This window comes from Pipistrellus hanaki (genome assembly GCF_964339955.1).
Source record: "Pipistrellus hanaki genome assembly, chromosome: 12".
NCBI lineage: Eukaryota > Metazoa > Chordata > Mammalia > Chiroptera > Vespertilionidae > Pipistrellus > Pipistrellus hanaki.
In genome coordinates, this window is record NC_140514.1 from 14502819 (window position 1) to 14530250 (window position 27432).

General features: G+C 40.1%; 2 protein-coding genes across 6 annotated transcripts in view; one reads left to right on the forward strand and one right to left on the reverse strand.

Moving 5' to 3' along the window:
* Positions 1 to 22737, reverse strand: SLC4A1AP (solute carrier family 4 member 1 adaptor protein). The gene is made up of 14 exons (XM_084900172.1): positions 21965 to 22737; positions 21567 to 21762; positions 19664 to 19786; positions 18843 to 18903; positions 18357 to 18496; positions 16960 to 17120; positions 16098 to 16167; positions 15348 to 15534; positions 12271 to 12382; positions 8691 to 8931; positions 5316 to 5402; positions 4634 to 4701; positions 1811 to 1880; positions 1 to 335 (listed from the first exon to the last, which is right to left on the reverse strand). The coding sequence occupies exons 1-14, from the start codon at positions 22619 to 22621 to the stop codon at positions 286 to 288; spliced, it is 2223 nt and encodes a 740-aa protein (XP_084756298.1). The 5' UTR covers positions 22622 to 22737; the 3' UTR covers positions 1 to 285.
* Positions 21922 to 27432, forward strand: part of SUPT7L (SPT7 like, STAGA complex subunit gamma) — a 9063-nt gene continuing 3552 nt past the window's right edge. Inside the window, exons 1-2 of one of the 5 annotated variants that reach the window (XM_084900180.1) lie at positions 21922 to 22027; positions 24911 to 25521. In XM_084900180.1, the coding sequence (XP_084756306.1) occupies positions 25109 to 25521 (413 nt within the window). In that variant the 5' untranslated portion in view covers positions 21922 to 22027; positions 24911 to 25108. Of the gene's footprint in view, positions 22028 to 22888; positions 23159 to 24910; positions 25522 to 27432 lie in introns of those variants that run through there. The other 4 variants (XM_084900181.1, XM_084900177.1, XM_084900178.1 and 1 more) reach the window with 4 other exon arrangements.

Consider the following 27432-nt stretch of genomic DNA (forward strand, 5'->3'; position numbering starts at 1 on the left):
TTCTCACTTTAACATAGTCATGTCTCTTACTTTACAAAGTCTCAAAATATATGGTTCCTTTTTACATACATACACAAACACTTTTAAATATAAATATCAAATTCGAGAAAATCACATGGGCACATAAATTTAGGAAGCCAACAGTACAGGAGAGAAGGCCAATCACCAGATTTCACAAATGATCATCTGAACGCCTTCTCTGGTTATTCAACTTGATGTGTTATCCTACAATAAATATCCCATATCACATGGTCCACAAGGTCTTCCTTTAGGATTCTGAAGCAATTAATAGCCATACTTGTCATTAAGATGGGTCCTGCCATCTCCACTTTGACCTACATCAGAGTATTAAAAAAGAAAGAAAGAAATACGTTCAATTTTCCAAGGTCTAGAGGGGAAAGAAAAGACATCAGTGGGCCAAAAAGTAAAACACAAAACACATAAAGGTTTCTTTTGCATAGACATTTGACTTTTTGCATACAATTTCAAAATATGGTCCTCTTTTCACTTTTACCCTAACGTTTAGCAAACAAAAGAGCAAAGATGAATTTCTATTAATTACTAATATATTAGAAAACCAATCCACAGAAAAGGCAACCTGTGATGAGCATATGGGGAAATAAGTATCTTCTATATTGCCTTAAGGACATATGTCTGAATGTAAATGGCCACGATGTCTATAGAATGTGATTTATAATAACTTTAGCCCTTGCTGGATAGAGCGTCAGCCTGCAGACTGAAGGATCCTGGGTTGCAGGGCACGTCAGGGTTGCAGGCTCGATCCCCAGTAGAGGATGTACAGAGGCAGCCGATCAATGATTCTCTCTTATCATTGATGCTTCTATCTCTCTCTCCCCCTCCCTTCTCTCTGAAATCAATAAAAAAAAATAAAATAAAATGTTCATAGCCTCTGATCCAGCATGTAATTTTTATGAATATTTTTCTACACATGTAGCTCTGCACCTGTAAACTTACATATGTTTGAGGTTACTTATTGCAGAGTTGCTTGTAATGGCAAAAGAATGAAAACACAGCAAACATTCATTAAATAAATAAAGGTATATCCATACCATAAAAGAGAATTATGTAACCATACATACACACACACCGCTATCAATAACTATGTAAGGGTCTCTATATAGTGATAAGTGCATAAAAAAAGCAAGGCACAGAATATGCTTCCAATTTTGTAAATTACATTGTTTGACTTATCTGAAGTAAGAAAAACATTTATGCTGAAACCGGTTTGGCTCAGTGGATAGAGCGTTGGCCTGCAGACTCAAGGGTCTTGGGTTCAATTCTGATCAAGGACATGTACCTTGGTTGCAGGCATGTCCCCAGTGGGGGGTGTGCAGGAGGCAGCTGGTTGATGTTTCTCTCTCATTGATGTCTCTACCTCTCTATCCCTTTCCCTTCCTCTCTATAAAAAAATCAATAAAATATATATTTTTTAAAAAACATTTATATGAATAAGCATTCAAAGTGACGTAATTAGAAAATATTTTATTGTAGGAAACCCCAGATAACACCCTTTTCTGCCTTATTTGAAAAACATCTTAACGTTTTCTAATAAAAATTTTGTATATTGTGAAAAGAAAGGGTTGATTAAAAGGATAAACTTATTTCCATGATATCCTACTTGAGAAAAAAGGCTAATATTCTTATTTTATTCTTGTGTTATTACTTATTAAATATTGTATTATTTATTTGTATTACAATTGTAAACCTACTTTTGCCCAGCCCTTTATATTACATATTCATAAATATACTAACTAAATCTTAGAGGAAAAGAAAAGTAAAAACAATCTACCTTCAGGTGGGACCCACACACAGTAGTCTGGGTCATCTTCTGGATATTTGGAGGAAAGTGTTGGTGGAAGCTGAAAAGAAAAGATAAGTTATTAAAAAAAAAAAAAAATTTAACTCTTTAGAAAAATTTTTTTTTAACTCTAAGAATTATTGTCCCATGCCTGTCAGAACTTGCCCAGGTTGTGTGTTAGGTTTCTCTCTTGCTCTCATGTTCTCTCTCTCTAAAATCAATAAAAACTTTTTTTTTAAGAGAGAACAGCCAGCTGGAGTGGCTCAGTAGTTGAGCATGGCTCTATGAACCAGGAAGTCACTGTTCGATTCCAGGTCAGGGCACATGCCCAGGTCAGGGCTCAATCCCCACATAGAACATGCAGGAGGCAGCTGATCAATGATTCTCTCTCTTCATTGAAGTTTCTATCTCTCCCTCTCCCTTCCTCTATGAAATCAATAAAAATCTATTAAAAAAACAACAACATGCCGAAACCGGTTTGGCTCAGTGGATAGAGCGTCAGCCTGTGGACTGAAGGGTCCCAGGTTCGATTCCGGTCAAGGGCATGTACCTTGGTTGTGGGCACATCCCCAGTGGGGAGTGTGCAGGATGCAACTGATCGATGTGTCTCTCTCATCGATATTTCTAACTCTCCATCCCTCTCTCTCTTCCTCTCTGTAAAAAATCAATAAAAATATATTTTAAAAAAACAACAACATCCATTCCATATTAAAGTGGTCCTGTCTAGAAAAACAAAACAAAACAAAACAAAAAAACAAGAACAAAGAGATAACAGTTCCCATTAATGATCTTGACATAAGTGATCAAAAAATGGGAAGCATTCTCTCTCTGAACCTTGATTATTTTTCTCCCTATAAAGCCTCAACAAGCTGATTTCAGCCAGAGAGAGTAAGGTCATGTTTTTAAAAGGGGCAGTTAACGCAGGTCTGAGCTCTTTCCCGTAGAGGAAAATTCGGCATTTGCCTTTTGATCTAAGTGCACGAACAAATCAGCATAGCTGACTTGATGGTTATCCTTTGAAAGTCCTGTTTGTAAGTTGGTCTTAGCTGGCATCTGGGAACTTGGATATCTGGAAGTTCCTACCATGTTTCCCCAATAAGACATCCTCCGAAAATAAGACCAACTTACAGGTTTCCTTCTGAGTGAAATATAAGGCATCCCCCCGAAAATAAGGCCCCCCCCCCTAGGCTAAACAGGAGAAATTTGGTCCACTGATTCTGAAAGAAATGGAGTCACAAGAAATTCACCAGGAAATTCAGGAATTGGATTGTTATGATGATGTTCCAGAAGATGATGACCTGATTGTCATTGAATAAATGAGTAAATTCTTGATACTGTAGGATTCAGTTTGTCTAGTTTGTATTGACAACTACCGTACTACCGTACCGTATACAGGTAATAAATTTCCTTTATTTTCATTTAACAATAAATGTGTACCGTATTCTTCTTCATGGAAAAATAAGACATCCCCTGAAAATAAAACCTAGCGCATCTTTGGGAGCAAAAATTAATATAAGACACTGTCTTATTTTCGGGGAAACAGGGTACTATTCTAACTGTAAGAGTGGCTCACCGTGCCTAAACTGTAAGTAAAAACAATGTAATAGATGCTGAACACTTGCTTTTCTTCTGGGAGAATGGAATTTGGGCACATGCCAGTCATGGGGTGAGCCTATGTGATCTCAGTCCCTAATAAAAACCCTGGATACTGAGTCTCTAGTGAGGTTTCCTGGTTAGCAACATTTCCCAAATTGTCACAACTCGTTGTCAGGGGACTTAAACACAGCCTGCGTGACTCCACTGGAAAAAGACCTTAGGAATTCTGTGCCCCAGACTTCACACCCTGTGCCTTTCCCCTTGCTGACTGTGCTTGGTATATACTTGTGCTGCAGTAAATCACAGCTGTGAGTACAACCACATGCTGAGTCCTGTGTGGAGTCTTGTGAATTACCTAGCCTGAGGGTGGTCTTAAGGACCTCCCCACACAACCTAGCAATCTCATTCCTGAGAACTTACTGTACTCACGCAAAATTATGTATATACAAGGTTATTTATAGCTCTGCTGTAATAAAAGACTGGAAACAACACAAGTGCCTGTCTACTGGGGGCTGGTTAAATAGAGTAGATTCAGACAGTAGGAAGCTCTTGGTGTATTCATAAACAATGATTTCCATAATAGGTTAAAAAATAAACAAACAAGATGTAGCCCTGGCCAGTGTTCTCAATGATTAGAGTGTTGGCCCACACCCCAAAGGGTTGCAGGTCCGATTCCTGGTCAAAGGCACATACTTGGATTGCAGGTTCGATCCTCATTTGGTATGCGTGCAAGAGGCAACCAAGTGATGGGTCTCTCTCACATCAATGTTTATCTCTCCTCTGTCTCTCTCTCCATCCCTCCCTCCTTTCCACTCTCTCTGAAAAGCAATAGAAACAATATCCTCGGGTGAGGATTAACAACAAAGAAAAAAAAAACAACAAGATGTAGAATGCAGTTCATTACATCCTACCTTCTGTGTAATAAAAGGAGGAAAGTAAGAATATATCACTCAAGTGACTCTGTATGGCATACTAGGATATGAAGATCTACAAATTAATAAAAGAAATATGTGAGCAGTTCTAAGGAGTACGGTAGATGGAGATAAGAATGGATAATTCAAAAAGTAAATGCTCAAAAATAAAGAGAGAGCCCAGGCTTCTAGGAGAGGGGATATAAAGCAGTTGGGAGCTCTCCTAAGACAGTTCCTAAGGATTCACTCGTCTGGATGTGGTCATTTTTACTTCCAGAGAAGTGAAGATTATGACTAAAGTACTTACTTTGCCTGGATCAGGAGCTTTCTTTTTCTTCAATTCATCTCTGTTTTTCCCATATTCATTCTTTGATACTAATTTAAGGAAAAGGAAAAAAAAGAGACAATAGCTATTTAAAAATAAATAAATAAAACATTCTTTCCAAGAGAGCATTATATTTATTAAAGAAAACATGTAACAATCGAATTCTCAAAAAGTCCTTCTACTATTGTAAAGACTATATGTTAAGATAATTTTCCCTTCACTAATAACCCTAGTTTTCAAATCCTAATGCTATTCTACAAACTTGAATATAATCACTCCGTTTGAATAGGTGAAGGAAAATGGAGCTGACTTTACTTCCCACAGTTTAACCATTACAGTTAAAAGCAGTAGAAAACCAGAAAAAGTCCGTTGACTAGGCCAAACTTTCAACCAATTTCTTTTAATAGTTTTGGAATCACTCCCATGATAGGCACCCATTCAGTTCAGGGAAATGTAAAATTGTGGAGGGCTTTGAATGGCCAGAGGAATAAAGAAAGGCAAATGGGATGGCATCAAACATAAACCTTTCATACATTCCAATTCTCTCCACCCACCCAGTGTCTTAAAGGCACTGTGCTGCCTCAGGTCAGCTGCCATCCCTCTTCTGGGACATCCATTGGCTGCCTCTGTGAAGAGCAGCAATGGAGTTGGCTATGCTACTTGCCTGAGGGTTTCTCACGTGATGCAGCTGTTTCACTAATGTCTCGATCATCTTTATTCTGTTCCACTTGGCTGAGTTGAGACCTGTTTTCTATAAAATGCAGAACCAAAGCATATTGTTATTATTTAATTCCTGGTGGAAAACCAGGAAAACAGAAGCAAGGAAAGTTAAATAAATACACAATCATCCAGTTTTACTATCATTAGCTTCAACTAAAATTAAGTTTTCAATAAATGTGCCTCCAGATGTCTAACATAGAATCACCAATTCTCCACTTTAAAAACTGGCCACTTTGCCGAAACCGGTTTGGCTCAGTGGAGAGTGCGTTGGTCTTCAGACTGAAAAATCCCAGGTTCGATTCCGGTCAAGGGCATGTACATTGGTTGCGAGCATATCCCCATCAGGAGGTGTGCAGGAGGCAGCTGGTCGCTGTTTCTCTCTCATCGACATTTCTAGCTCTCTATCCCTCTCCCTTCCTCTCCGTGGAAAATCAATAAAATATATATTTTTTTAAAAATTAAATTAAATTAAAAAAATAAAAACTGGCCACTTCTAAGAGAAAACTTTTAACAATACTTACCAAAGCCTTAAAAATTTACATATTCCTTGAAATGTACATATCCTAGAAATTCTACTCCCAGGAACATATTCAAAGAAAATAATCAGAGATGAGCACTAAGATCTTATTATATACAAATATGTTTAAAATAGACAAAATTAACCGATAACTTACCTAACTAATTAATGTATCTTATAAACCAAATTTAAAATTCACTATTTTTACATACACATTTGCTTTGGTCACTTAAACAAAAGTGCAATATTAACTCCTCCTGTTCCTGCTGTATAGCTCAAAGACCAGAGTTATAAAAAGTAAATATAGCCTTAGCTGGTTTGGGTCAATGGAAAGAGTATCAGCCTGCAGACTGAAGGGTCCCAGGTTTGATTCCCGCCACGGGCACATGCCTGGGTTGCAGGCTCGGTCCTCAGTAGGGAGCATGCAAGAGGCAGTCAATCAATGATTCTCTCTCATCATTGATGTTTATATCTCTCTCTCCCTCTCTCTCTCTCTCTGCATTCTTCTCTAAAATCAATAAAATATATTTTTAATAAAATAAAATATGAGAACCATTTTTAAAAAGGCTAATCATTTTGCCAATAACTGAATAAAGGAGAATTAAAAAAAAAAAAAAAGATTTACTCATTTCAGAGAAGGAAATTATAATTTTTTAAACAACTGAGGGTGACTCAAGAGAAGATCTATATACCAGGTCTAGTGTTTTATTCAGAGAAGGCATGCACACACTCTCACATACATTTAATGCCAGTTCTTGGTTTTTTCCCTCTTGCTCCCTATTTTCTGTGTAGACTTAATCTTTTTTAAAAAAAATCTTTATTGTTCAGATTATTACAGTTGTTCCTCTTCCCCACCCCATAGCTTCCCTCCACCCGGTTCCCACCCTACCCTCTGCCCTTACCCCCCCTCTACTGTCCTCATCTAGAGGTGTACGATTTTTGTCCAATCTCTTCCCACACCCCCCCCCCCACTGCTTTCCCCACAAGAATTGTCAGTCCAATCCCTTTCTATGCCCCTGATTCTATTATATTCACCAGTTTATTCTGTTCAGAATTTTTGTTCATTTGATTTTTAGATTCACTTGTTGATAGATATGTATTTGTTGTTCATAATTTTTGTCTTTACCTTTTTCTTCTGTTTCCTCTTCTTAAAGAATACTTTTCAGCATTTCATATAATAGTGGTTTGGTGGTGATAAGCTCCTTTAGCTTTTTCTCATCTGTGAAGCTCTTTATCTGACCTTCAATTCTGAATGATAGCTTTGCTGGGTAAAGTAATCTTGGTTGTAGGTTCTTGGTATTCATCACTTTGAATATTTCTTGCCACTCCTCCCTTCTGGCCTGCATAGTTTCTGTTGAGAAATCGTATAGGTGCTCCCTTGTAGGTAACGAACTCTTTTTCTCTTGCTGCTTTTAATATTCTCTCCTTTCTTGCTTTTGGCATTTTAATTATGATGTGTCTTAGTGTGGTCCTCTTTGGATTCCTTTTGTTCGAGGTTCTCTGCGCTTCCTGGATTTGTAAGTATATTTTTTTCACCAGGTGGGAAAAGTTTTCTGTCATTATTTTTTCAAAGAGGTTTTCAATATTTTTCTCTCTCTCTTCTTCTGGCACCCCCATAATTCGGATGTTGGTACGCTTGAGGTTGTCCCAAAAACTATCTTCATATTTTTGAATTCTTTTTCCTTTTCTGGTTGGGTGTATTTTGCTTCTTTGTATTTCAAATCTTTGACTTGATTTTTGCGATCCTCTAGTCTGCTGTTGGATCTCTGTATATTGTTCTTTATTTCAGTCAGTGTATGCTTCATTTCTAGTTGGTCCTTTTTCACAGCCTCAAGGGTCTCACTAAATTTATCTGCCTTTTCTAGAAAATCCTTGAAAAACCATATAACCGTGGTTCTGAAACTCTATATCCTCCATTTCTTTCATTTGTGACCTGTTTCTTTGTCTCTGCATTTTGGCTGCTTCCCTGTATTGATAGAGTGGCTTTGTGTGCTAGGACCTCCCAGTGGCACAGCCTCCCCAGTTACCTGAGGTGGACACTCTTGGTGAACCCCTTTGTGGGCTGTGTTGTGCAGACTTAATCTTGCTAAGCAGTTTGGCCAACCTGTAGGAAAATAACCCCTGCCGTTGACCAGGATAAGAAGATACTAAAAAGGTAAACAATCATCTTTTGGGATGGGATGATGGGCGATTTCTGTTTTCTTCTTTGGCCTTTTGTGTATGATTCAGTTTCTAAATGAGCATAAATGCCTTTTACAACTGAAGAAAATACTTTTAAAAAACAATCAATTCCCTTTTTCATCAAATCTTTGCTGCGGTGGATAAATACTATACGCCAGGTTCTATACTAGGCACCATGGACAAAAAGTGAATGTCACGATGCTTCCTGAGAAGTTCGTCCAGTGGGTATAATTATGCTTAGCATCTGCTTTAGGATGCGTGACAAATGAGTAAGCAGCGGCTTATCTTGAGACCACCTCACCAGGACTCACCATTTACCATATTCCACTGCTCTCCCATCATATAGTGGCAACAGCTCAGGATCGAACACAGTAGCTGGAGTTTCAGATTCTTCACCTCTCAATTTTCCATAATTGAACAGACTGAAAATACCTGCCCTTATTTTGCAATGAGGATAAAAAATGACTGGCAGTTAAAGAAAGCATGTTTACAGAATCAGTTGTATCACATGTCGCAAAGTATTTCAAAGTCAAAAAGTGCACAGGCAAGAAATAGCTCTGCTTTTTCAAAGCTACCCACAAGTAATGCAAATGTATTGTATTACATAAGGAAATGCCTTACCATGCTGCTTTGTTTCTTTAGAACATGAGAGATCAGTGGGAGGACTCATCTCCTGCACTGCTTCTCCTGGCCCTCCCTCCTGCCGTAGCCTACTGCTTCCAGCCTCCACTTTGTTCTTTTCCTGATCGTCCTTTTCCTTCTCTTCTTCCTCGTCCTCTTCCTCCTCCTCCTCTTCCACTTCAGGCTCATCCTTCATTCTCATCAGAGCTGGAGGGAGTTCAGGACGCTTGGGGGGTAACTTCTGTAAGGTAAACAAAACCCTGAGCAAGTTGCTCTACATAATGAGAGAGAAACAAATCTCTTCAGAGTTAAGCTAAACGTGCAGAATGTCTAATCTCAATATGCCAATAAGCCCTGCAGAAGTTTGCTGGAAGTAGGACTTTCACCTAAATTTTATCCATCTATGGACCCTTAATGAGTATTTTTGTTAGTTTCTAGGTCAAAGCATATTAAATACGAATATTAAGAATATTAAGTACTCAGACAACAGAGGGGTGGGGGCATAAATAGGGACTGGGAGGTAATGGGGGAATAAGGACACATATGTAATACCTTAATCAATAAAGAAATTTAAAAAAAATAAAATTATGCTTAAAATTTAAAAAGGAAAAGAATATTAAGTACAGGAAACAGCATGTAAGGAACTAAAGCATTTATCCCAGGTGAGTATAAGCTACAGGAATTCTGTCCTGTTACACACTTATGATGTTAAAGGATCTTAATTCATTACAAAACCTTCTAGGGAGTAAATCAAACAAACATTTCTAAGAAATAAATCATTTGCACAATCTTTTCATCTTAGATCTAACACAATTTCAAGGAAATAAGACATGTAAGTAAGTAAAACAGGTCCTGAGGAAGGCATTTCTTGAAGAATAAGGCCAACTATTCTAATAGATAGATAGATATATTGTTTTGTGTTATTGTTTTTTGTGTTGTGTGTTTTTCTTTAGAAAGAGAGAGAAAGGAGAAGAAAGAGAAACACTGATGTGAAAGAAAAACATCAATCGCCTCCTGTTTGTGCCCCGACCAGGGATCAAAACCACAAACTAGCCAAAACCGGTTTGGCTCAGTGGATAGAGCGTCAGCCTGCGGACTGAAAGGTCCCAGGTTCGATTCCGGTCAAAGGCACGTACCTCGGTTGCGGGCACATCCCCAGTGGGAGGTGTGCAGGAGGGAGCTAGTCGATGGTTCTCTCTCATTGACGTTTCTAACTCTCTATCCCTCTCAATTCCTCTCTGTGTAAAATCAATAAAATATATTTAAAAAAAAAAAAAAAAACCCACAAACTAAGTATGTGTCCTGATCAGGAATTGAACCCCTACAACCTTTTAGTATATGGGTCAACACTCCAACCAACTGAGCCACCAGGTCAGGGAAAGAACTTTAAATAAAATTATTAGAAAAAGCCGGGACCGGTTTGGCTCAATGGATAGAGCGTCGGCTTGGGGACTGAAGGGCCCCGGGTTCGATTCCGGTCAAGGGCATGTACCTTGGTTGCAGGCATATCCCCAGTAGGGGGTGTGCAAGAGGCAGCTGATCAATGACTCTCTCATTGATGTTTCTAACTCTATCTCTCTCCCTTCCTCTCTGTACAAAAATCAATAAAATATATTTTTTTAAAAAAATTATTAGAAAAAGTAGACCACAGTTTAAGGAATAGAGAGAAGGTACCAAAGTATATGTTGGGTATATTATGTTTTAAAGATAGGGTTTATTTCAGTAATCATCTAAGGAGAGCTTTTTTAGTCAAGAGTTTTTCTTCTAGCCGAAACTGGTTTGCCTCAGCGGTAGAGTGTCAGTCTGCGGACTGAGAGGTCCCGGGTTCGATTCCGGTCAAGGGCATGTACATTGGTTGCGGGCACATCCCCGGTAGGGGGTGTGCAGGAGGCAGCTGGTCGATGTTTCTCTCTCATCGACATTTCTAGCTCTCTATCTCTCTCCCTTCCTCTCTGTAAAAAATCAATAAAATATATATTTTTAAAAAGATTAAAAAAAAAAAAAAAGTTTTTCTTCTAACTACAGCATAAGTATCCTCCCCCCGCATGTATGGGAGTGTGTGTGTGTAGGGGGGGGGGGCAATGGTAAGATATGTATATATAGTAATTTAATTTAAAAATTTTTTAAAAAGCTGAAACTGGTTTGGCTCAGTGGATAGAGCGTCGGCCTGGGGACTGAAAGGTCCCGGGTTCGATTCCGGTCAAGGACATGTACCTTGGTTGCGGGCACATCCCCAGTAGGGGGTGTGCAAGAGGCAGCTGATCGGTGATTCTCTCTCATCGATGTTTCTAACTCTCTATCCCCCTCTCTTCCTCTCTATAAAAAATCAATAGATTTTTTTTTAATTAAAAAAAAATAAGTATCCTTCCCCCAACCCCCTCCCACCCCATCCCCAACCTCTCATACACACAAGACAGAAAAGCTTCCATCTCAGATTGGGAAACCACATACTCACTCAGAACATATGGGTAGAACTTCAGACCTCTGCCACCAGAGGGCAGTTTTCCCTAATTGTTGGCTGAATTAGATACCCCCAAGATTCCTATGTTGAAGTCCCAATCCCCAGTACCTTAGAATGTACCTATATTTGGAGATGAGATCTTTAAAGAGGTGAGTAAGTAAAAATAAGGATGGAGCCCTAATCCAATATAAGAAGAGGTGCAAATGCACAGAGGGGTGAATATGTAAAGAGGCAGCAAGGAGGCAGCCTTCTCTAAGCCAAGGGAAAAGGCCTCAGAGGAAACCAACCCTGCTGGCACCTGATCTTAGACTCCTCGCCTCCAGAATTGTGATAAAATAACTGTCTGTTGTTTAACCGCCCAGGCTGTGGTATTTTCTTTGGCAGCCCTAGAACGTTAATACACAAGGGGTAGCTCTTTGGGTTGATGAAAACCTTTTAAAAGCTGAAACTACAAACAAGGATGGATGTAACTAAAGCAAAAATATACATGAGTGAACTATTAGAGAATTGTAGAAAGATCACAAACTCAACAGACAAAAGACCTGAATTTGATTTAATTACGTACTGATTATGTAATCTCTTTGACCCAGTTTCCTCACCTGTGAGAGCAAATAATTTCCACACATCACAAGGTTTTGGAAGGATTAGATAAAGGAAAAACCACATGACAGGGAGCCAGGTGCATAGACAAGTGTTAGTTGTGCCTGGAGTGAAGCATTTAATGCGAGACTCTTTCTTAAATATAACAGTCATCAAAAATTGGTCCACTGATATTCTAATTTATAAATCAGTTACATGCAATTGGCATAAATCATTTCATTCTTTTTGTTTGTTTTTCTTTTTTTAAATTCCTTTTTTATTCTTTTTTTCTTTCTTTTTTTTGTTTTTTTCTTTCTTTTGTTTTTTTCCATTAATTCTTGATAACTCTAAACTGAAGAGAAAAATCCAAGAAACAAGACCTGGGAAAGATGTGATCATGCCAAGTTCACAGCCCTTTTCCACATTACTATGAAAAAAAATGACTCATTCTATAAAATGAATCATTTGAGCTTTGAAAAGAGAAAAGTTAGCTCAGATAACTCAAAAGCTAGAAGCATAACACCTTGACCCACAACTTACCCCTACTGTCCCAGTTTTTAATTTGAATTTGCTTCCTCCTTTCATGGCACCAAAGAGAGGCAATGAAAGCTTTTTAGCTTTGTTTTCAGCATCTAAAGTGTGACTTTCAGTCCTAGGAAGAAAGAATAATTATACACATCTACTCCAGTGAGGCCAAGAATTTATATAAAACACAATGACACTGACGAAGAAATACTTCACAAATCAAAAATTTCCACATATGAAAGAGGACTTCAGGGCAGCTGTGTTTGAATGGACAATGACACTACAGATAGTCAAATACAGAGCTATTAAGGAGGAGAGGGTCAGGTTCCTATCTTAGTCTAGTAATTTACACTGTGCTTCATGATTTCATATTCATAAAGTGATACTTACAGTACAAAGGTCACTGCAATGTGTAATATGATCCCACTCCCACTAAGTGGCAAGAGATGGATTCATGGTGTAAAGCCCTATTTCACCAACATCTGAACAGAACTCAAAGTACCTTACCCTGTTTCCCCAAAAATAAGACAGTGTCTTATATTAATTTTTCTCCCAAAGTTGCGCTAGGTCTTATTTTCAGGGGATGTCTTATCTTTCCATGCGCTAGATCTTATTTTTGGGGAAACACGGCACTTACCTGGAGGCCACACTTATAATCACACAACTCTGAGCACAGTTTAAAAGAAAAAAAAGTGTGTGTGTGTGTGTGTGTGAGAGAGAGAGAGAGAGAGAGAGAGAGAGAGAGAGAGAGAGACAGGCAGACAGACAGACAGACAGACAGACAGGATATGTTACGTAGTGAGTAATGACAAAAACATAAGAGACCCTACAATGATGAGTTTGTTAATGTTCTCATTGGCTTAACAACATCATAAAGCTGAGCCCACTAGGGTAAAGTTAAGGAAGGGCAAAATGAAGATATTGTAGAAAGAAGAAAAAAATAGAGCACGCTGCCCCCCCCCCCAAAAAAAAAAAATAGCAGCCCAGCCAGCTTGGCTCAGTGGTTGAGCATGGATCTATGAACCAGGAGGCCACGGTTTGATTTCCGGTTGGGGCACACGCCAGGGCAGCAGGCCCGATCCCCAATGTGGGGCACGCAGGAAGCAGCCGATCAATAACTCTCATCATTGATGTTTCTCTCTCTCTCTCTCTCTCTCCCTCTCCTTTCCTCTCTAAAATCAATATGTAGATACTCATCTATGCAATGCACCCAGCATTGAGTGCACGTTTTGTATTCAGTGGTGAGGGCCTGAAAAAACGCTGACAATCTAAAGCAGCACTGTTCAATACAGAATTTCTGCAATGATGGGAATGTTCTATTTCTGTGCTGTCCAATACAGTAGCCACTAGTCACATGTGCCTGTTGAGCACATGAAATTGCCTAATGTGACTGAGAAACTGAAATTTGAATCTTATGTAATTTAAAATCACATGTGATTATTGGGTGCTGACTGGACAACACTGACCTAAAGGGGGAAAAAACTTTCTATAGTTAACTACCTTTATGAGTGAATGAACCCATCCAGGCAATACCACTTTTCAGATGCCCACCTGGTTTCTGTTCACTTTGAGTTGCTTATTTCTAAAACAACCTACTCAACGTTTTCAATATTTGTTGAGACCACACAGAATAAACCTTTTAAAAATATTGTCAAGTTGAAAGACTGGGATGGATACTTGACTTGAGGTGGTGAACACATAATATAGTGTACAGATTATGTGTTGTAAAAGTGTGCACCTGAAATCAGTGTCACCCCAATCAATTCTATATGGGGGGGGGGGGGGATATTGAATCTCTATCTCTTTCTCTCTCTCTCTCTCTCACACACACACACACTAGCCAACTCTGGGAAAAATTAGTCTTGAAATATTATTTACAAATTACTCAAAAATCTCCTGGATGTCTGCAAATGGATTTGGGTTAATGTCTTCTAATAATCTCCCCAAAATCAGTTCACAATAGAATCAATTTCAGGGAATTATGCTTTCTCCCCTTTTAAAGGAAGAAATTACCCATTTAAAAAAAATATTTTTATTAAACTGTTGTCAGCTGGTTCTTGGGAATAAGAGATACATTAAAATGACTATGTGAGCACATTATGCAATAAACCAGGGGTCTTCAAACTACGGCCCGCGGGCCACATGCGGCCCGCAGAGGAGTCTGATCCGGCCCGCCAGGTTTTTTGGGCAGTGAGCGCAGCCGAGGTGTTACAGTAGGAATTAGTAGTTCATATAGTCCGGCCCTCCAGCTCTCTGAGGGACCGTGATCTGGCCCCCACTTTAAAAAGTTTGAGGACCCCTGCTAAACAAATCATGTGTAACAGAATTGTACATTTGAAACTTATGTAATGTTATTAACCAATATCAACCCAATAAATTTAATTTAGAAAAAAAAATTTAAATAGTCTGTATTCACCTTGATTTTAAAATCATAGAATGGTATTACGTTATAGTATTTGTATTTCTCTTATGAGGGAGGGTGAGCATCTTTTTATGTAATTAAAAGCTATTTGCATTTCTTTTTCAGTGGCTGTCAGTTGACAGCCTTTGCCCATTTTTCTCTTGGGTGGATGGCTGTCTCCTTATCACTCATTAGTCTTTACACATTAGGGAAATGGGCCTTTTGCACACGTTGCTGTTTAAAAATGTATACTCTGCACTAAAAGATGAAGTATAAAATTCAGAGCCTTCCAATGAAACAGGAATTAATAGTTTTCTCTAAAAATCTGTGAGTCTATAGTTCACAAATGAAATGATTTTTCAGTTACTCTATGAAATGACTGCTTTCTGTGCTTTAAAGTGTTTCTTATATTCTATGTCTATTCAAAAATAATTATCTAAAAAGATAAAAAATATAATTCAATGTTATCTATGCAAACATGCTTATTTAAAATTCCAAGTATATATCACGGTGATCACTTTGTAAATTATATGAATGTCTAATCACTATGTTGTACACCTACACTAATATAATATTGCATGTCAAATGCAATGGAAAATAATTTAAAAATTTTTAAACACAAATAAATAAATAAATAATAATTACAAAGAAAAAAATTTTTAATAAAACTCCAAGTATAACTAAGACTTACTTTTTTAGTTCTGGAATCTCTGCTGGCTTTACAATTTTTATCAACCCTTTAAGTCTCTGTTGTTCTTTCCTCAGTTCAAAAGTTCTCAGGTGAAGTTTCTTCCGGGACACACCATCTAATGCACTCCCTGATTTCATTTCCGACATAAATGCATCTAAAGAGTCCTGAGATGCTGACTCTGACAGACCTGTCAAGAAAGCGATAATGCATGTTAGAAAGGGGGTTGCAAATGTTTTAAAATGCAGCCAAAGTCGCCAAAACCGGTTTTGCTCAGTGGATAGAGCATCAGCCTTTGGACTAAAGGGTCCCGGGTTCGATTCTAGTCAAGGCATGTTTCTTGGTTGTGCACACATCCCCTGTAGGGGGTGTGCAGGAGGCAGCTGATCAATGTTTCTCTCTCATCGATGTTTCTAGCTCTCTATCCTTCTCCCTTCCTCTCTGTAAAAAATCAATAAAATATATTTTAAAAATAAAAATAAAATAAAAAAATAAAATGCAGCCAAAGTCACCAGCATAGAGTTGGACAAAGGACATTACTGATATTAGGAATAACTGAGGGGCTGTGGGACATCACCTTGCTTCATTCCCTTCATCTATTAAGTAGAGAAGTTACACCAAATAATGTATAATGTCCTTCCCAGCTCCTTAGAAAGACTCCATATTCTGTATATCTTATTAACCAATGTAGCCCTAGCATAGTGCACTACATATGGACAATACTCAATAAATTTGTTTGAGTCATTGCCTTACCTTTGCTTGAGCCTTTCAGTCTCTCAGAAATGTCAGACAGTTCCCTTTCAGCATCATTCAACTTTGCAACCTGTGAGGTACAAGTAACAGGGTTAGCAAATGTTTTTCTTCTTTTGAAATATGGTAGCTTCCTCTTTTTATTTTCACTATTGTTATAAGTTTTAAGAAGATTAATTGAAGTCTGGTTAAATCTGTTCCTTATAGAGTTAACATATTTCATTTGTTTATTTAATTCTAATTGAATTAATTTCTAAATTAAAGAACTCGGAATTAAACAGAATAATTGTATAGATTACAGACTTTATTTTACTCAAAAGAAAAAGCTCAAGCTATTTATTTTCAATAATAAATCAAAAGGATAGATGCTGGTAATGAATTCCACTTAATATAGTGAAAACACCTGCTACCTTATGATAATTTCATGAAGGATACACTGCTTAAAACTATTAAACATCAACAACAACAAATAAAAGACTATTATCAAACTATACTCCTCAAAATTCCTTTCATGATTTTTGTCGGCCATGAACCTAAAGTCAATTTCACCTCAGAATGTCCCAATTTGGAACTTTTCCCTTTTTTTCTTTTTTTCTTTGTGGGGGTAAAGGTGGACTGTAACATCATATCCAAAGAATGTTCACTAATGGACCAATAATATTCACCTAGAGGTGGACAGAGACTCTAGCAGCAAGCCAAACTTTTTCCCAACTTATATAAGACTAGTTGTTTGCTGCCATCAAATTTGCAGATCACAAAAGTTATACTTCAGTATCAGATTTCAATGCTACTGCTTTAAAAGATTTAATACAATATTTTGTTTAAAATATTAAACTACCACAGCTACTTCATAAGTAAAACTTGCCAAGGATTCAAAGGTCTCTGGCTTCTCATCTATCTTCCCAGCCTTCTTCATTCGGTTCAGCCGTTTCTTCTCAACCAGGCCAGTCCGATCAAGAAATGTGTCATCATCACTGTCATAAAAGTCTTCATCTTCCCAGTTCTTTGCTTTCCTTTTCCGAGATACTAAAGGTAGATAAAATAAATGGTAATAGGATAAGTTTTGAAAAAGAAAAAAGGCAAGTAGGTAAACAGCTAAAAATATACCATCTGCTCAAACTGGTTTGGTTCAGTAGATAGAGTGTTGGCGTGTGGACTGAAGGGTCCTAGGTTCAATTCCAGACAAGGGGACATAACCAGGTTGCAGGTTCGATCCCCAGTGGAGGGCATGCAGGAGGCAGCTGATCAATGATTCTCTCTCATCACTGATGTTTCCCTCTCCCCTCTCCCTTCCTCTCTGAAATTAAAAAAATATATATTTTTTAAAAAGGTAATAAAAAAAACCCATCAATTATTAAAAGACAAGATTCAACAAGATGGCAAACTATATATGAGAATCAAGAAACATAAATTCCACCCGAGAGAGAGGAAGGGAGAGATACAGAGAGAAACATCGATCAGTTGCCTCTCTTATGCATCCCACCTGGGGATCAAACCCGCAACCTTTTCGGTGCCCAGGATGATGCTCCAACCAACTGAGCCACTTGGCCAGGTGCCAGTGCTTAAAACAAGATAAGCAATGTAATGATGTGGATAATTTCCATGATACATTTTTTTTAATGAAAAGTCGTTTATTTTATTTTATTTTTTAATATATTTTATTGATTTTTTACAGAGGAAGGGAGAGAGATAGAGAGCCAGAAACGTCGATGAGAGAGAAACATCGACCAGCTGCCTCTTGCACACCCCACCGGGGATGTGCCCGCAACCAACGTACATGCCCCTGACCAGAATCGAACCCGGGACCTTTCAGTCCACAGACCGACGCTCTACCACTGAGCCAAACTGGTTTCGGCTTCATGATACGTTCCTATGTTAAAAAAATAAATCACAAAAGAGTATAAATATTTAATTGCATTTGTGTACAGGTGTTTATTTTTGTTAAAGGATCTAGTTCAAAACACACATCTGTTTGCAGAGAAAATATCTGAAAAACATAAACAATGGCTACCTTAGGGTTTTGAGATAGGGAATTTTTTCTTCTCACTTCATTGAAGTCTGTACAATTTACATTTTCCCCATAAAAAAGGTTTTATTATCTTTTATGTTAAAATTCCCTTTCCTCTTTCTTTCTTTTTTTTTTTTTTTTTTTAATCATTTGCATGCCATAAGCATCTATAGACACAAGCAGTGGACCTTTTTTAAATTAAATTCAAAATATCATGGCAGTTAACTGATTAAGAAAAAAGTGTTCCTACTCACCTGCCTCCTGCCGCAGCAATCCCAAAGTATCGAGGATTCGACAAGCTTCCAGTGAGCACTGGATCATTGCTTCTTTTTTCTTTCCTAAATGGATGGCCTCAGCCACCAGCTGTTTTCCAGTTGAATCATCCACTGGTAACCTGCATTGGTTTCGAGGAAATTATAGCACAGCACTAAGCTCCAATCCTCACACAAAATAATTAATATCTTATGATAAGAGTCGTGTTTTTTAAGATGGCTTTTCAAACTCTTGGTACATTTTGTTCTGTCTTGCCAAGGTTAGATTTCGAATCTTTTCTTTCCACCTCTTACTCATTCCACCCCACCCCTCAATAATATAATTGTTACTAAACTACCAAGACCCCAAGTCAGGAATAGCCTAAAATGAAAACTAAAGTTACTCTTTGAATTGTTATCTATAACCACAAATTAAACCTGAAAACTGGCCTCTTTCCAGAAATGGACATTAATGAGAAGAGAACATACCTCACCCTGCAGAGCCAGGTGCTGTGTCCCTGCTCATCAAATTCATATTCTAATTCTTCTCCTTTGGAGAAAGAAAGACAATTTTAACAGGATCTGAAAATTACTAGTTGATACAAAGGGAAAAGAGAACAAAGGTTAAATAAGAATATCAAGTTCCCCTCCTACACTGAAAACTAAATTTCAAAGCATTTCAGTCCTCATTCCTAGGGACTATTATCTGATAATAAAGTTAGGATGAGCTTGAGGCAGAAAAAAAAGCAAACTCAAATCAAAGCAATCAACTCTCCATACATGCTTTGTCCACTACATAGTAGATTTCACTTTTTTGAATAACTTGGAGACTTAGTTGTTAAATTGTCATAATTGCCTGGTTTTTAGAAGTATAAATATAATAGTAAGCGCAGAATGCAACCAATTCATATACATACATATACATCTATGCATACACACACTTAGATGTTCTTCAACAAATCTCGAATGAAACAATCCTCTATGGAATTATTTTTTAAATCCTATAAAATCAAAATCCATGCCAAGAATTACAAAGAAAAAAATTACAAATTGGCTCAATCTCCTGCCATCAAAATGTAGGATCTTTTGAGAAAAAAAAGGCAAGTCAGAAAAAAAGAACTTCCATTTTTTTGAAAGACTAACATGATCTTTACTATTTTCAAAATAAATATGACACAACTGATCACAAGGGCAAGTACTGAACAAAGAAGACAGCAGATAAAATATGGCATTTCTAAATACCTGAAGATCTAGAAAACGACTCTGCTGTGGACACATTCTACCAGGAGGGTCAGAATCTGTTTACATACCTTCTCGGTCAAAAAAACCTTGGAGAGCCTTTTTTGGATCTTTTATATAAAAGGCCTCCCTTTCCTGCTGAAACTCTAAAACAATAGGATTCTCTTCAGCCTCATCCTCTACAGCATCTTCTCCTGCAGAACATGGGAGAAAAAGAAAAAAACAATCAGATATAAAAAAGAGACTATCTGAATGACATCCACTATCCTTTCTTCATAAAGATATAGTTAACAGGGATGAAAAAAAAAAAGGTGGGAGTCAAACAACAACAACAACAACAACAACAAACCCCACCAGCCGAAACCGGTTTGGCTCAGTGGATAGAGCATCGGTCTGTGGACTGAAAGGTCCCAGGTTCGATTCCGGTCAAGGGCATATACATTGGTTGCGGGCACATCCCCAGTGGGGGTTGTGCAGGAGACAGCTGGTCAATATTTCTCTCTCATCGATGTTTCTAGCTCTCTGTCCCTCTCCCTTCCTCTCTGTAAAAAAATCAATAAAATATATTTTAAAAAAAACAAAGTGTTGACATCTTCCAATTTTCCAAATTGTGTAACAAACTACAAGTTGTTTTTGTGGCCCTCTCCCCGACCCCCGCCCACCCATCACTATGTTTTAAGAGCAAAATATTACCTACCACATTTTCTATGGGGGGGAAAAAATCTAAGCTCCAGGTCTCATACTTGCCTCCAATATAATTTCCTAATACTTCTCATATCTGTCAAATAGACTGGTCTATTCATTATTCCCTTAAAATCATCAAACCCTGCCCTTGACACCATTCTCAATGCTCAGCTTCCTAAGGGCTACTTTTTCTTTCCTTCAAGTCACAGCTCAAACCCTTCTGCTTATAAACCTTCCCAAACAATCTAAGTCAGTGCTGCCCAACAGAAATACAATAAAACCCATGTGTGTAAATCTAACACTTCTAGTAGCCATATTTAAAAAAAGAGACATAGCCCAGCTGACATGGCTCAGTGGTTGAGCATAGACCACTAGGAACCAGGAGGTCTCGGGTTCGAATCCCAATCAAGTCACATGCCTGCCTGTGGGCTCAGTCCCCAGTAGGGCGCATGCAGGAAGCAGCCAATTAATGATTCTGTCTCATCATTGATGTTTCTATCTCTCTCCCTCTCCCTTCCTCTCTAAAATCAATAAAAGTATATTTTTTAAAAAGAAAGAAACAATCAATGTAAAAATATTATCAATGAGATAGTTCACATTCTTTTTTCATACTAAGTCTTTGATATCCAGTGCATTTTTTACATTTACAGCACATGATGATTTGGACTAGCCACATAGTGTCCATAACTGCATGTGGCTAGTGGCTGCCACAGACAGTGCAGGGCTAAGTCCCCAGTGATTGCTCTCTTGGTTTCTAGATTTTGTTTGGCATTTACCACAGTAATTTCACATTTCTCCCGTCCTCCCCACAACATGTTAAGGCCTTTTCTATCTTTTCATATTCTAGCTCCTCTGGCAAAGGGATCAGCTCTCTCTGATTAGATATTTCACATTTCTGGATATTTGCACAACGCACAGCATATTCAAGGTAATATCCTATTTCGAATAATATTCCATTTATTTGCTTAAATGTAGTTCCAGCCCTTTCAGAGACAAAGTCAATAATGAAAAAATACTTTTAAATGGTAAAAATACCAAACTAATTGGATGCTAAGGAAGAGTTTCCAACAAGGAAGTGAACTTGTAAAACAAAGGGAATCCATTGCGTCCATAATTCAATTGTTTTACTACAGAAAAGTAAACGAATCTCTCTGGGTTTTGGTAACCTCGTGTGAAAATTGCATTTGTCCTCTCTGTCTCCAGGGTCATGAAAACTTGCTTGATAAAAAGAAGTTTGAGGGCAGTGATGACTTTTAAACACTAACCCCAGTAGCAAGTCTAATGTCTTACCCATTCCCCAGGTGCAGCCCATTTCATCATCTTGGCCAGACGTATTTCTCTTCCTTTCCGTGGTATCCATGTCCTCATCCTCATCTGAGTCTTCCCCCAGCATCTTCTTCTCCAACATCATCTGCTGCTTCTTGCGCAACTCCTTCAACTGCGTGACCGTCAACTCGGACTCTGCCTCTCGGTCCTCCTCTGGTCCCTGATGAACCAAGCGAAGGAATGCTTTTAGAGTTCAGGATCGCTGGCGTCCCTTTCAGAGAAACGGCAATGTGTTGTGAGGTTTGGAGGGGAGGGGCCAGCTCCCTCCACTTTTGCGATCACTGACCAGGGGCGTCTCCTCCCTTCAGGAGCTCAGGAAGCCAGCCCGCTGCGCTCCAGAGATTTCCCGTGTTCCTACTTACCTGCAGGAGAAAGAGCCGGGTGCTGCAGCCGAAGCGAAGAACATGCCCGACGTGGACCCGACAGTAGGTGCGGGGCGGGATGCGGGCTTTGTTAAGGAAGGTGCCGTGAGTGCTCCCCAGGTCGTAGAGGTAGAAGCCGGGCCCGTGGCCGTCCGGCTGTCCGTCGGGGCCGCCCCCGTGCTGCAGGACCGCGTGGAACCGGGACACGGACGGGTGCTCCAGGCACACGTCGCAGCTGGGCAGCCTCCCGAAGAGGCAGCGACGGGTCCCTGTCAAGCTGCGGGTGCCCAGGATCGTGCCGCCCTTCAGGGTCTCCAGGCTGTAGGGGCCCGTGACGGGGCCGCCCCACGGCGGCTCTTGGTACGGGGGGGCCCGGGCCGGGCCGGCGGGAGCAGGCGCCGCTGTAGGGGGCCGCGGCTTCTCCTCCGGGGGACCCCCCGTCTCCGCGCGTTCCGGCCCAGCCGGAGGGACGTCGGGCTCCCCGGAATCCGGGTCCGGCAGTGCCGGGGACCCCTCCTTCACCTCCTCAGGGTTGGAAGGATTGGCGGCCGGGGACTTGCCCCGCACCGCCGGCGGCACCGGCAGGGCTGGCTTTTTGAAGTCGCCATTGAGTTCTTCTTGTGAAGCCGTCGGCTCAGCTGCAGGGGTATCGGCCATCCTTAACCGGACGCAGCCTCCAAAGCCGCCCCCGGGGAAACCTCACCCCCGGCCCCTACGTTCCTCCCCGCGCCCCTCTCTCCCCGGCTCCCGGCGCCGCTCTCGGCAGCGAACGTGCGCGTGCGTGAAGAGAGCGCCGCGAAGCGGGCGTTCGACCGGAAGGTCATAAATAGGAGGAAGGCAAAAAAGGCGGTGGGGGAGCCGTCAGGCGGGGACGCGTTTAGAGGTTGCACACTGGGTTCTAAAGACTTCCGGGTCCCCGTTACCAGAAGCGCTTCCGGCAGCCTCCGGAGCCTGAAGTCGTCCCCGCCGCGGGCCCCTGGAGCCGATCCGCAGCCCGGCCGCGCCCCCACCGCGCGCCAGGGAACCGCGGCGCCTTCTGGCCTCTATCCGGGACCAGACCTCCCTGTCTCCCTGCTGCCCCGGCCAGCAGGCGACGCCAGGACCCCGCCATCTGTGCCTGCGCCCGCCGAGGAGCTCCCGAGGCATGGGGCATTCATTCCTTGGGCTTGGTGCCTGGTCTTCGTACTTCTTTCGGTGAAGTTAGGGGAAAGGGCGGCTTTGTGTTCACTTCTTCCATTCGTTAATTCGTTCATCCTTGTATTCTTTGCAAAACCAGTTACTGAGACAGCATCGTGAAGCGGTTCCGAGTTGCAGACTCGGAAACCTGGCTTGATTTCTTCCCCCTTGGCCATTTGTGACAGTGGACAAGACAGTGGGCCTCAGCTTCCACATATGAAAAATGGGATAATAAAAGTATCTGCTTCATTGGGAAGTTGGGAAACTTGAATTAAACAATAGAGGCAAAGTCTGGCATATAGGAAGCACTCAGTAAATTCCAGATATTACTTGTGAGCCTGACACTGTATACTAAGATGATGGTTTTGAGAGATAGATAGGAAATAAAACCAGTTGAGATAAGTACCAGTTTAAATCCAGGGATAAATGCTGTGATCAGACAGGTAAAGTGCTGTGAGAATATAATGGAGGGAGATGTGCAGGGGAGGTTATGGAGGGTAGTGACTTAAGCTATACAAAAACAAGTACAACTCTACCAGAGATGTCATGGAATTTCTGGCAGAGAAATGCCTTAAAGAGTCAAATGTGGGAATTCATGGCATTCTTAGGAAACTTAGTATGATATTGCTAGAATTGAGAGGGTCCTTTCCTCCAGGACCCGTTATGGACTTCCACTGCAGCATGTCTGGGCCTCCAGAACAACACTTATCACCTATTTTCATATTGAAATGTTCTTTTCATGTTTCTCTCCCTCACCTCAAGTCAGGGATTTTGCATTGGTCTTTGTCTCCTCCCATAATGCTTTGCATTTGATAAATGTTTGTTGAACTTGAAGAAACATATATGAGCAATGAATCTGGAAAGCTGGGTGGCAGACAGATTTTGAATTCTGTTGAATGGTAGGCTGAATTCTGACTGGCTTTTCCCAATAGGCAGTGGGAAGCCATTAATCTGGGCGGGATTTTTGTTTTGTTTTGTTTTTTAAATATATGTTATTGATTTTTTACAGAGAGGAAGGGAGAGGAATAGAGAGTTAGAAACATCGATGAGAGAGAAACATTGATCAGCTGCCTCCTGCATACCGCCCACCGGGGATGTGTCCCCCAACCAAGGTACATGCCCTTGACCAGAATCGAACCTGGGACCCTTCAGTCCGCAGGCCAACGCTCTATCCACTGAGCCAAACCGGCTATGGCTAATCTGTGTTTTTTAAAGAGTAAGTTTAGCAGCACTGGAGAATAAGTTAGACACAAGGAGAGACTGGAGGAAGGGAGTCCCAGTTAGGAATCAACAGAAATGTCTCAGATTCTTCCAGAAATTAAACATGTTAAGATTACTGTTAATACATTTTCCACCGGGACCAATTAAAAATTCCCATACCTGAGGTGCAGAATGAGAATCACCTCTTCCTGTTTTTAACTTGACTCCCTTTTCTCCTGCTGATCCAGGACGTATGTGTCAAGATACTCTGAGACCCTGATGTTGATTGTGCATATAATCCAGTTTAATAATAAATATCATTTATGGGGGGGGGGGGGAAGATACTCTGAGAGGTATTTCAGGTCTCATTTAAGTAACTGGGTTTGCAGATTGTTCAGGATTGGGAATGATGGTGATTCTGGTACTAAGTTAGTGGAGTGAGATGGAAAATAGAGTCGCAGGTGCTAAAATCCAAATTCCACCTTGTGGTTCTTCAGTCCAGTAGGTATTATCACCATGTGTGATTTGATGACTGTCATGTAACAGTTGTATTTCTCTTAATTTCTGCAGGGAGAACATCTTTATTCCTACAGTTGCTGACACTGACGTTTTTCTAAGTGGTCTTGAACAGCCTACTTTTTATGTAAATAACAACTAGACTTCATATCTTTCACTTCAGAAACATATAAGCTATAGCTGCCAGAGAGTTAAAAACACTACTTTTGGGATATCATCTACATCTAACTTGAAAGCTCTTCTTATTTAAAAATGTTGAGATACTGGGGAGAGATACCAATCTCATCAAGCCAGACCAACAGAAGTTCCTTTGATTTGCTGCCACGGGAGTTCCGCCTGGTGGAAGTCCATGACCCACCCCTGCACCAACCCTCAGCCAACAAGCCCAAGCCCCCTACGATGCTGGATATCCCCTCAGAGCCATGCAGCCTCACCATCCATACCATCCAGCTAATCCAGCACAACCGACGTCTGCGCAACCTCATTGCGACAGCTCAGGCCCAGAATCAGCAACCGACGGAGGGAGTAAAGACTGAAGAGAGCGAACCGCTTCCCTCTTGCCCTGGGTCACCTCCTCTTCCTGATGACCTCCTGCCTTTAGATTGTAAGAATCCCAATGCACCATTCCAGATTCGGCACAGTGACCCGGAAAGCGACTTTTATCGGTAAGTTAAGGGTTTACTACACTGAGGAGCCAGATTATTATGATCTCTGAATGCGTAATAATCTGGCCAATAATATATATATGTGTATGTATGTATATATGTATGTGTATATATATGTATGTATGTATGTATATGTATGTATATATATATTAGAAGACTGGTGCATGAATTTGTGCATGGGTGGAGTCCGGCCAGCCTAGCCAGGGGGAGGGGACATGGGTGGTTGGCCGCCCTGCTTGCTGGTTGAACTGGTAGAGGGGACAATTTGCATATTAGCCTTTTATTATATAGGATATACACTTAGTGGCCAGATTATTATACATTCAGAGTATATCTACTTTTCTCAAAAATTCTTTCCAACAACTGTGTTAAACATGCAATAACGTTTCCATGAGGAAACTAAGAGTCACTGACTTGGCCAAAGTTGCTCAGGTAATTAATGGGAAGTCTAAGACTTGAATTCTGACCTCCAAAATTCAGAGTCTGTATTTTTTTTTTCTGATGCAACAAATATTTATTGAGTGCAAACTATGTACCATGCACTTTACTAGGAGCAAGGTATTACACTGTGTAAAACAGGCCAGTGTGGGTTTAGCTCAGTGTCCTCAAATAGAGATACATAGTTATTCTGGCATTTTTATTCTGGGATTTTTAAGTGATTTATTTTCATTTTGATAACATAGTTTAAGGAATAATAATATAAAAATATCCTTGATCCTTGCTACTCAATATCTGGTTGAAGGCCAGCAGCATCTGCATCACCTGGGAGCTTGTTAGAAATGCAGTGTCAGCCCTAACAGGTTTGGCTCAGTGGATAGAGCGCTGGCCTGTGGACTGAAGTGTCCCAGGTTCGATTCCAGTCAAGGGCATGTACCTTGGTTGCCAGCACATCCCCAGTAGGACGTTCTATCCACTGAGCCAAACCAGTCAGGGCGATAATAGTACTATTGTATTTGTTGCAAACTAATAAGGAAAGAACAGGAATAAATATATGTAAAAGTTGCAGTGGGCCAGATGAAGGCAAGATAATGTCACTGAAGTCTTTGGAATAGTTAATGTGGGAGGAATAACTATGTAATGACATGTGTGGCACATATTCTTATAGAGATGCCCAACTTAAAAACACTTGCTCTAAAGCCACCAGTGCCATTTTGAGGGCAATTTAGTGGTAACAAAATAATAACGTCCATCATAGTAAATTCATGGTGTTTAGAATTTTGCAGTTTGTGTCAAATTTCTAACTTTGTTAAAACTATAAATATCCAACATTCATTCCTAGTTTGTTTTATACATATTTAAGAAGCTAACAAAAAATAATTTGCATCAAGTATGGGAGTGCCAAAAGAATTATTCTCCTTTGAAAATATATAGGTCCATATATTACTCAAGAGAAGCTATCTGTTTATTAGGCATTTCTGAGGCCTAAAGCATTTGGCATCGATCCTGGCCTGGGAAATGATGATGGAAATAGTAAATAAAAAGTTATTTGGCAATTGGTGTTCTTATAATCCAACTATTGTGTGGATTGCAGTAGTTGCTACTGAGCAGATAACAGTACAGAGGGCACATAGCTCCTCCAGCACTCTTTGTACAGCCCCAAATAGTGACACATGCCAAGTGTGGAGCAGGGTGTGACAGGGTGTGAGGGAGGCAGCCAGGGCACAGGTTGTTTGCCAAATGCCTCATGAACAGGCCAGCATATAAGGAAACTATGTTCTAGTGAAATAACCCGAGCACCACTGAGCAGTGTCTGAGCTCTACTGTTAAAGTCAGTCAGATCCTAACAGTTATCAAAATGGAGCCATTGGTATAAGAAGGAAACTTGCTTTTTACTAGACACCCTTTTACACTTTCTTATAGGCATGAATTGCCTATGCAAGCTTTCTGTAATTGGAGGAGCTCAGGGATAAG